The sequence below is a fragment of the Leuresthes tenuis genome, unplaced genomic scaffold, assembly GCF_036924035.1.
Source record: "Leuresthes tenuis unplaced genomic scaffold, fLeuTen1.0.hap1 SCAF_10, whole genome shotgun sequence".
NCBI classification, from domain to species: domain Eukaryota; kingdom Metazoa; phylum Chordata; class Actinopteri; order Atheriniformes; family Atherinopsidae; genus Leuresthes; species Leuresthes tenuis.
The window spans coordinates 4,621,213-4,632,530 of NW_027325364.1; the positions used below are offsets into that span (position 1 = coordinate 4,621,213).

Sequence of the window (11,318 nt, forward strand, 5' to 3'; positions counted from 1 at the left end):
CAGAAGGAATCAGAGAAGGAGACTGGTACACGGCTGAGGGCACTCCACAAAAAAAGATCATCGAAGACAACAAAACCCTACTCAAGAAAAATGTTGGTAAAATAAAATCATACAAAGAATGGCGGTCATCTGCAAAAAACATTCCAGGAATGGGGAAAGTCATCAATGCAGATCACCAGCCACCAACCAGCAGTATACTGCATGCTAGAAACTTGAAGCAGAAGAGCAAATTAGCAGAAGCCATGCTTGAAGCTGGAACAAAGTCATCTTCTCTGGATCCAAACCTGATTCCTGTGATGACTAAATCTCAAGGCCATGAACTTCCACCTGTTCATGTGCCCAAAGAAATACAATGGGAGTTTTTCGGCACAAAATCACGAGCCTTCAGGGGATTATTGGCCACTGCCATAAGTCAAGATAATGTCGTGGACACCTTCAAACTGACAGTCCTCAGTGCAATGGCAAGATGTCAGTTATATATCAGCAAGAGCTTTAGAAACAACCCAAAAAGTAAAACCAGACTTGCCATTTGTGAAGAGGGTTTTCAGAAGCACTGTGAAAATATGGTAAAGACGTGGTCTGAAATTCTTCTCCGCAAAAGTCTCATTACAACCGCCCAACTTACCACCATTACTACCTGGATCAAGGAAAAGGGCTACAAAAATGTAATCGATCCCCTCAGGAAAAAAGTCTCCAGGTTACTTCAATGAACAGGTAACATCACACTCAACAAGACGATCCAAATAATTTATATTTATTGAAAAAGTGCACATTAAGAGACCACTCATACATTGCATATTTTACATAGTGATGATTTTTAACTGTGTTCTCTTTACAGTGTGAATAACTGAGACTGTGACCAATGATGAAAAATGAAAAGAACGAAAAAAAAAAAAAACTGGGTCTCCACCTTCCTGATCAAGAGACCTTCAGGAGACCTCTCTGGACCAGTATGATGATCATCATGCTTTTCCTCTTAGGTTCATTCAGAATAAGTTTGTTTTACTAGCCAGGGGGCTCTTTAAAATTCCAAACTTCTTCTCCTGTCTCACGTCAAAAGTAAATGTTTTATTTCCTGACTTCTTCCAGTGAACTTTTTACCAGTCAGCAGTTGAAAATCCCGATTTGCCATTTGCTGTTGAATGCACCACCAGTATGGTAACAGCACAACAAACAATGATGAAACAATGTTGATGTAAGCGACCATTTTTTATTCATGAACAATTGTAAAAGCAGCTGAAAACTTAAACAAAAGACTCAAGACTTTATGGAGTCCATTTGGGATGGAGGAGCTGAAACATGAGTTCTCAGTGGTGTTATTTACTGACCAGCATTCATTACATTCTCCAGTTTTAAACAGCTTGGTAACAAATAATTGCCAGTTAGTTTGGTGTGTGGTCTGAGCTCTCGGGGTATTTTCTGCATGCTCTCTCATACCATAATAACTTGCCCCCAGGGTTATTGTGTTTGTTTGTAAGTCTGATCCCCAAATTTACCAGTGTAATAAACTGAGCGGCTAATGGGAAAAAGCTCAGTAGAAACTATGCTAAAGAAGCTAAAAGTGTGACCCCCCAAAACATTTGAACTGTCTCTCAACTGTGCTCCTATATGTGCTGCACCATGAAGTCAAAAATGTAATTTCATAAATGTTCACTGTCATAAAAGTTTGAATAGAATAAAAGATGTAAGTATGAAAATGTCTCACAAAACCAGACCGTCTGTCGGGGTCTTCGCCACCTTAAATTAGCTGACAAATCCCTTTTTTTTTTTTTTTTTAAGTATGACAAGAATACTGGATGAAAAAAAACAATCTTTACAGATTCAGACTGGATATGTGTGTCATTTAGCTTATTATTCTGTAATCAAGGTGATGGTTTTATTAGCTTGTTAGTTAGTAGCTGTATTGACATTGTGGTGTAAACTTACAATAATGATCTGTTAAAATGTTACTTTTCAGTCTTTTAAAAGCTTGTTAACAAAATTTATTTTCTCCTTTGTATTGATCATAAAACACACACACATATATATATATATATATAGACATATATACAAGTTTTTTTTAACAACCATCTATTTTCTTGTAGCTTAAGATAGGATATCTGTGGTGCATGATAAAGAATGAGGTTGAGGGTATATTAGTTTCTTGGTTATCAGTGGTATTGACATCTTGGTGGTGATCACTTAATTACTCATATGATGTGTAAAAATTATAATTTTCTGCCTTAAAAGTAGATTAACAACCATTCCTTTTGTCCTTTGTGTTGGATCAATCAGTCGGTTGTTATATATATATATATATATATATATATATATATATATATATATATATATATATATGTTTATTCTGCTGAATTAAGAATAATAAGTACTTTTACAGACATCTTTTCTTTGGTCATTCAATTGTATCAAACTTAATTCTTTTACTTTATTTGATTGATTACTTTGCCTATTGTTCACAGGTGACAGATATTATATGCATTTTCATGCACACTAAGGGTGAAATTAAATAGTTTTTGGTAAAGAGAACGTTTTTTTTCTTCTCTTTGTAATTCAACATATTCTCTAAAAAACATAACCTCTGTGAATCTCTGAGGATCAGTTTTAAACAGATGATTTTATCTTGGCTGTTTATTATCCTGATATCAGTCAAAAGCAATGTATTCTGTGGTGGTAGATCTTCAAATAAATAAATCATGTCTTAGATTTGGGAGTTTTTCTTTTTGTTCACTTACTCATGTAAGAGAGCCAGAGATGAATAGAATAATAATGAATAGAATAATCTAATTTAACACTGATTAAACCTATTTCTATCATCTGTAGCTTGAAAGTTATTATCTGTGTGTCATTGTGGATTCTTGGACTTAAAACTGAACAGTCACTTTACGTTAGTTACAAAGTCAACCAACAATCATCTCAATAATATTTTTAGAAACAAAGGACGAATGTTTCACTGTGAATTGTAGAAAATGGGTTCATGCATTTATCAGCTTAGATCTGTCCCCAGAGCAAGGACTAATAAAGGTGCTTTTAGTTTTTATACATCTTTAATGTGGAATCAAATTTCAATCTGATTTATAGCTTTTGTTTTAATTATCATTACATGCTTTACCTGTGTTATATTTGTCTATGTTTTAATTTGTCTTGTTGTCTGAACACTTTGAATGACTTGTTTAAAATATCTACGTAAATAAAGAGTTGAATCATTTATTTATTGATGTATTTATTCATGTTTTATATTGTAGTTGATCACACATGTGAATAATCTGGATTAATTAGATAATTGAAGGAGACCAACCCTTAAGAGTGCGTTTTGCGCTTTTCTAAACTTTATGTACCAGTCGGGCTGCCGTAGAAGGAAGCTCAGTCCGCCTCCAACTAAAATGTTTGGACATGGAAATTAGCTTAAGAGGAAGAAGTCTGTCAGCCTGTCTCCACAATAATAAAACCAAAGTTCGACATTTTGAATGAGAATAACCTCTGCACCGGTAATACTGGGACTGTGGTGAGTTCACGGTCTCTGGCTCTCAGCTGGAAGATGGCAATGATGCCTTCAAAGTCTGCGCTGTTGTGGTTCCTGATTGTTGTGACGAACCATGTGAGTGAAGCTGCTGGAAGACCCAAGTGGCGTTTAACGCTGGCCGAAGATGAGTCGCTCAGGAGCTGCCATGACCGCACGGTTAGCTTTAGATCCAAAGAAACCTCCAGGCCAGAGCTCGGAGCCGGGCCGGAACCGGGTGACCTCGCCGCTGCGTTTAAAGTCCCAACACTGGATGGGGAGTTCTCCTACGAGCCCAACGCCCTGAGAGCGTCATCTCTGGTCATTCACGCCTTCACCAACAAGTCAGGGTTTCTGGAGTCCCTGTGGAGCTCGGAGTCCTCTCTGTCCAGCCTGGTTGAGGGTTTGCCGGATAGAACACAAGTGCTTTTCGCGTCTCTGGACGACTCAGCGCTCAGTGATGCTCTGTGGATGAGGGAGCAGCTGCAACGGGCCGCCGCTCGCAGGTGACCGGGGAGGAATCACTGCTTTCAGGGTTGTATTGGGACTATGTATCCTCATAGAGAGCAGAGTTATCAGGATATATCAGGAATGGCTTATTATCAACATGTAACTGTTTAAATAAACTTAATCATTAGCACTTTGTCTTGAACTCTTATTTAGTGATATCTGCTTTTCCAGCAACAAAAAGGAGGTTCTGAGCCGTCTGCACTTCTCTCCAGTGCCGGTCTTTGCTCTGGGTAACTGGATCCCCAGTGTGCTTTACAACTGGGGTTGCATGGGACACAACTGTGGTCTCTCCCAGGCTGTTTTCACCTCTCACGGTACGAGTGTGGTTGATTCTGTGATTCTAGAAAGTGCTGAAGGAGTGTCTGTGAGGACCGGGGGTGTTTTTTAATGTCTAAGCTCTTGAAGACAAGATTCTTCAATGTCATGTTTCTCCTTGCAGGGTGGAAAATGCCCATAATTACCAAGAGACTAGATGCCAGGTATGATTGGCTCATGGCACGCTGGCAGCCTAAGTCCTATCAGCTGGTTGATGCAGGAGACGGGTGTCAACACTCGCCCTCAGTGGCGGGTGCAGTCGTGTGGGTGTCTGAGGGCAACTGCTCTTTCTTCACTAAGGTCTGATGAGTTAATTTTCCTTCACAGCATCTCTGTTAAGTTGGTTTATTGACAAACAGGGAGCTGTTTAACTGCACTTTTGATGGTTGATTTCAAGCAAAAATGTCAAACATTGTCTGGTTTCTACCTCTTCCATGTTAGGAATTGTTACTTTTTCTCTTGTGTATCTGTCTGATTTTTTTGGGGTTTTGTAGAAAATGGTTTGTAATCATTGTAGTAACTGGAACACGGTTTGAATCCATCGTATTTCTCCTCCAGGTACTGAACATGGCCAAATCCAACGCCTCCGGTGTCCTTGTCTGTTCCCTTCCTGGTAACCCAATCCAGGATATGAACTGTGTTGGGGATGAATGTTACACCCCGCTCAGCATCCCGGCTGCCATGGTGCATCAGGAGGTTTCCATCTCTCAGGCGCTCCGGTAAGGCCAGCTCACCTGGAGGATTAAAAGCTTCTGTAAAGCCTGGTCGAATCCTTTCTAGTTATCCCGGTTCCATTTAAAGGTCAAGATTAGTCAGGGTCTTTTTATTTGCTTAATTTGGCTAATTAAAAACCCTCTTTTTAGTTATGTAAAGTTTGACATCATACATGTGTTGCATCTCATGATGACATGAAGCTGGGGTTTGTTCTGTAGGGTTGGACAGGTGGTGAATGTTTCCTTCCAGACGACGCCGTCCCCAAACTTCTTCATCAGTATTGACCAGAAGGGGGCGCTGGCTGAGATGGGCTGGTTCCTCTACCCCACGTTCAGCTTCATAAACTGGCAGGCCCAGTGGTAAAAAAACACCTTTAGATACTTTATTCCAGGGCTGCATTATATTGTACTGGCGTGCACCGGCACACCAACAGATCATTTGTTTGTGTCTTGGCATTTTTCAGTGACTGTTTGTTTCTGTCTCCAGGTTTGAATTCTTTGCCGATCTGCAGATCAAACTCCAAAGTCCTGCAGAAGTTGTTTCTGTGTTTGACAAAATCCAAATGCAGGGTGAGAAAGGAGCGGTTGCCACAGTCGACCTGCCTTTAGGTAATCTAATCAACTGTATCTGTGAGACACTGTGACCATTGTTATTCTGGACTGTTCAGTGATCCACATGATAATGTTGCTGGACTGGTGTTAGAAAAATTCTCTTAAAATTAGGCTCAGAGTCGCTGGATACGATTAACACAAAACATTTATTTCTTGCAAGAAAGAGACAAGTCCGCACAAATCCACACAACCTGTCGGGAAGATGGCTCAGAGTTGTCTTCCCGACAAAATGGTGCTCCAGCTATTTATGTTGTTTATGCTTGCTGATCACACAATGTTATGAGAAAAGGTGCTTCTCTCCCCATTCCTTGTTATGGGAAGGAACATAAAAGGTGCTTCTCACCAGTTAATATTATGGGAAAGACTAGTACCAGAGTCAAAACACTTTTGCTTGAATCATAGAAGAGGAAAAGATGGAGGGACTCTTCTGTCATAGTATAACTATATAATTTTTCCAACAACTGGAGACAGATTTTACATTTAAGATGCAATGCAGTCTTCTTAGATTATGGTTTGACAAACATAAAACTTTCAGTTTGTGCAGTTCATATGAGGTTTCTATCCAGAACATTAGTTGTGGAATGTGCCACGGTGCACACAGCGTTTTTAATGATGCATCCTCTGGCGCTTCACGTGTGTCTGCAGGCCTGTGGGACTTTGACACTTTGGAGCTGGATGCGTCGCTGTCGTGTCCCGGCAGTAGAGACTCGTCCTGCGCTCAGTGGGATCACACGGTGCAGCTGTTTGTGTGCTGCGATCACCTCGGCCCGTACTGCAACACAGAGCTGGGCCGATGGATCACCGCTTTCCGCAGGTAACACCTGGATGTAAAACACTTTTATGGTAACAGTACAAGAGGCTGCTTATGAGACTGACATTTCATAAGAATAACCAACTTTCCTTATGGAATGAACACAAGATATTTAAAAAAGTGTTATTTTTGTTTAGGTGTATGACATGAATGTGTGCTGTTTTTGGCAGAGGTATTGGGCGCTGGTTGACGGATGTGTCCCCTCTGATTCCCCTGCTGGACAGCAATAAATGCACCTTCACTATGAAGACGGTGCCTTGGGCGAAGCCTTGGATTGTCTCCCTCAACCTCAGATTCAGTGCCAGCAATCAGACGGGTAAATGCTGAGAGGGGGTGGAAGCTGATGTCCAAAAACAGCTGGAAAAAACAAACATTGAAATGATTTGAACAGTAAAGTAATTGTAAAAAGTATTGCAGATTTTTCTTTGAATCATTTCAGTTCTTTCCCGTGTATTTATTACAAATCATGCACAAACAAAGCTTTGTGTGTCACAGGTGACAGTGTGGAAAAGCTGCGTCCGTTTAGGGTGATGTCTCTGTACAGCGGGGGAACCTTTGACAGGAACTACAACAAGAGGTACCAGCCAGTGAAATTTCCCGTGCCATCATTGACTAAGAAGGTATCAGACGCTCCTATAATCAACAAACATTCACATCCTGGCCTGTGGTGTGTGTGGAGAATCTCATTGACTGCATGTCTGGTTCCAGGTGGAGCTCTACGCCGTCATCACAGGACACGGCAGCGACGAGAACGGCTGCGGAGAGTTTTGTGTCACCTCCCACCACTTCCTGATCAACGCAGTTTTTAACAACACTCGCATTTTCGATTCTGCAGGTGAGGAGATGACCCCGTTTGAGAAGTATTTACTTCAGGTAGCTCACAAAATAATTCAACCTCAGGATCCATTTTTTTTTAGTAGATGTTTGGGTGCTTTTCATCATTAACACGATCTTCTGCTGCAAATGAAGTCAACATGTTAATAAATGATCAGAGTTCTGAACAATTTAAGCATCTCATGTGGCCACAAAGTTGAGTTGAACACTTAAAGTTGTCTGAAGAAATGGAAATGATGTATGAAGCTCCACAACCGCCACTGAAACTACTTAAATCTGAGATAGTTTACCTTTTGTAGAAATGGAGACACATTTAACATTTACATCATAAGAGGTTCAACTTCACGATCCACCTTCAGACACATCATTTCTAAATATTTCAGGCAGCTAATATGTTATTTGATTAAAGTTTCATGGCAATATTTATCAGTGGAAAATATAGTTTTTGTCAGCCAACTTGTGTGCATGTTGCATCCTTTGAAGTTTCTGTTTTAATTATTAAATTTATCTTTAATTTGTCAAAATATAATGAAAAAACAGAGACAAAGTTGTTATTTTCTAACATCTTATGAGATGTTTATCATAGAAATCTTCATAACCAGTAAAAATTCAGCCATATTTTGCTTGGAGTCACTGATTTAACGGCCCTTTCTTGCACTGATATCTGTTCGGACCAACAGGAACAGCTCTGGGTTGTACGATGCGGGTGAAAGAGGGAGCGGTACCAAACGAACACGGCACGTGGCTGTATGGCCGAGGAGGCTGGTGTGATGGACTGCAGGTCAACCCCTGGAGGACTGACGTCACCAAACAGGTAAGGATAGACCTCAAATATAGCCAAAACATCAAATATAGCCACTTGAACTACACTAACCTTTTAGTGAGAGCTGTGCAGATATTTCACTCTCACATTAGTTGAAATGAATAAATGTCATGTGAGATGTGTTACTCTGAAGAGTCAGGTGATGATTCTTCTTCAGAGTCCGTCTGCTCGGTAGAATATTCACTGGAAAAAAAAAAAAATATTCACTGGAAAACAGACTTGAAACCTGCCAGATGTGCAAATAAGCAACATTTTAGGTTGATTGCATTGTATGTTGAGGGTCAGTTGGACTATTTATTACATTTTAAACACGTCAATAAAAAGCAACACAAGCAGCTCAGTGAAGACTTATCTAACTCTGGACTAATGTAAGTATTTACTTATCATTGTGGGTTCTACTCGTTACAGAAACTGAAACCAACTGCTGCCTCAAAACTTGGAAATCCCCAAAACTGTAAACAGCTGTCGGATTATTGAGATTCATTCTCACCGGTTCCACCTCATGCAACAATGCCTGGAAAATGACTTTATTAGCACATTTCATAAAAGCTAAATGAATGTGTCTCCCACATCTTGTAAGTTCTTCTCCCAAGAACATCACTCTGCCATGAAGGTCTGAAGTAAAGCTCTACAGAGGAGTAAAACCATTAAATTAAGGAGCGCTCCATTATACTGAAGTGAGTTATTGACCCTAAAGGCTCCTCATTTAATCAGGCAGACTCCTGATTGTTTTCGGCACAAGCGCTCTCGTGTCCTCAGCAGTTCTGTGCCGCACAATTAGATTAGATTAAATTAGATTTCCTTTGGGATTTGATGGTCAAGGATATGACTGCATGTTGCTCATCATGACAGATTTGGGAAGTTTGTTGTACTTTCTCAGGTAGAATGAAAAGCTATGGACTTTAGTATTTTCTCAATCTTAATCATGTAAAAAAAAAAGGAAAATTAGTAGTGTTTCCAGGCAGTTTTGCCTGTTCTGTAGTTTGAAATGTGTTGAAGTGTTGAGCATTGCTTTCCAAGATATTTGGAGCTGACAGCTGGCTGACCTCAAAATCTACACAATCCAGTCCACAATGGCTCGATAAACATTAAATGTTAGTTTATTTCATTTATCACAGGCAGACTGAGCAACATATTTAAAGGGTTCTATCTCAGCTGTGTCTAAGGACCAATGACAAGTGTTGTATTTAACTACAGACACCTACCTGTATCTTCCACGTTAGTGCTTTTTTTTTTTTTTTTACCACTTCATTGATGTTTTTGAACTTTTGGACTATAAAAGCATACCAGGTAAATTGGCTGCAAATATCTTAACATGATAGAAATCCTTAAGAGAGCTGTGTGTAAACAGCAGAACACTGAAAACATCATACAGACAAACAATTGCTTCAACTCACCAGAAAAGTGATTTTACAAACTATTGAACCATGGAGTGCACTTGGTTTTTGGATTAGTAACACAATGTAATATGTCATGTGTTGAATTTAACTCCTTTCGATACTTGGTAAGGACCAGATTTTTATTTAATTCTTGTATGTTCTGATATTTAAAGTGGGTGCAGTTTCTCCGCCGCACATCTTTTACGGCCCTGTGATAGACTGGCCAATGACAACCCCCCCACACACCCAACCTAAAGTTGAAATAAACAGCTACAGAAACTGGATTGATGCCTTTTGCTTTTTGTTTTTTTTTGTCATGATTCGGTAGATGCAGGAGTCTGCTGATAGAAACTTCTTCTTCTTTTCAAACAGCTTTTAAAACTGTGTGTTTTGCCTTTGAAGATCCAAGCGAGACTGAAACATTCATTTGTTGACATCACATGACTTTTATTAATTCAATGTTTGGATCCTTTGTCTATCTCTGTCATCTTTCAGCTGGACATGAGCGGGCTCGAATCCAACACTGTTGTCTACTTTGGCTTATTCGACGGGAAGGATCCTAATCCAGCTCAGCAGCCAGGAAACATCATCATGTCTTCTTTTCTTGTCTTCTACAAGTGACGCCACTCTGTAAAACTCATTTTCAACATGTTGATCGGAATAAATTAATGTTACCCTGAATGTACAATCAAAGATTAAATTTCTATTTTCCCATTTCTTTTTTTGAGTGTATTTCACATTATTTCATTCTTTTTCATACAACAGTGATACAACAGTTTGTTGCCCCAAACTCAACAAGAAAAAGCTTTACAGTTTAATAGGCACTCCAAGTTTTTTTTACGTCTCAAGCTGAAGATGCATTGTTCTGAGAGCAGCCTCTCCTCCATAATTGCATGTAATCATGTCCAATTTAAACCTTTGGGCTGAAGGAGATGTTTCTCAGTGAGTCATCTCCCCGGTGGGCTTCAGATGGGAGGTGAATCTTCTGAACTTCAGGAGGAGGGAGGACAGCCCAGGACACGCTCAGCGCCCCGCACAGCGCCGGTGAGCTGCCTTTTGCTATAACTCACACAAACTTCCCACTTTCTAGTTCGTAACTCCTCGTCTCTCTGGAACTTTGTGAGGGGACACGGCCCCCCTCACTAACCTTCCACAGGGGGAATGTTTTTTTCTTTTTAATCCGGGCACTGACAACAGGCAGGAAACAAACCAGCTGCAGCTGCCAAGTTAGGGCCTCTGTGAAACCCACCAAGTCCCACTAGCACTTAGAAATGTTTTCAATCTGCATTTTTAGACCTGAAAATTCACAAGGTTTGATCTCACACCTAACAGTCTGAGAAATTCTTCCAGACACTTAAATGTCTGGAAGAATTGAACCTTCCAAGGTTCATATCAGTGCCCTCAAAGGCTTCAGAGAAACACAAACCTCTTAAGCCACAGAGCCAGAGACAGTGAAGGAGATATTTGAACATCTTTTTTCCCTTTTTAATAGGGTGCTGATCTTCAAAGTTTACTGAGCAGCACACGGATTGAATTTATGTCTGAGAATTAACTGAAGAGCTCAGTTTCATATGATTTCTTTGGATGCTGGATTTTTTAAAGACTCCCATTCCAAAAACCAACTTCTCTGATTAAATACTAAGTCCAAACCTTTTCTCCAATTATAGTCACTTCTAGCTCTACAAAGACCAACACAATGATACCTGACTGCCAACCTGGAGGCTTTAAAACCACAGTTTACAAGCCAGCCAAAAGTGGTGACTTCAATTTCTTATCATATCTGGAAAGAGGGCTTCAATGTTTTCAGCAATTGTGACTCTTCTGT

At 40.0% G+C, this 11,318-nt stretch overlaps 1 protein-coding gene across 2 annotated transcripts; it reads left to right on the top strand.

Moving 5' to 3' along the window:
- Positions 1 to 3,354: 3,354 nt before the first annotated feature.
- Positions 3,355 to 10,209, top strand: LOC140316011 (uncharacterized). 2 transcript variants are annotated; one of them, XM_072393670.1, is made up of 12 exons: positions 3,355 to 4,002; positions 4,178 to 4,320; positions 4,446 to 4,621; positions 4,880 to 5,040; positions 5,254 to 5,394; positions 5,522 to 5,643; positions 6,292 to 6,460; positions 6,628 to 6,773; positions 6,938 to 7,077; positions 7,166 to 7,292; positions 7,972 to 8,105; positions 9,989 to 10,209. In XM_072393670.1, the coding sequence occupies exons 1-12, from the start codon at positions 3,536 to 3,538 to the stop codon at positions 10,112 to 10,114; spliced, it is 2,052 nt and encodes a 683-aa protein (XP_072249771.1). In that variant the 5' UTR covers positions 3,355 to 3,535; the 3' UTR covers positions 10,115 to 10,209. The 2 variants fall into 2 exon arrangements, with proteins under 2 accessions (XP_072249771.1, XP_072249772.1); XM_072393671.1 differs by having other exon boundaries at positions 6,953 to 7,077.
- Positions 10,210 to 11,318: the final 1,109 nt, after the last annotated feature.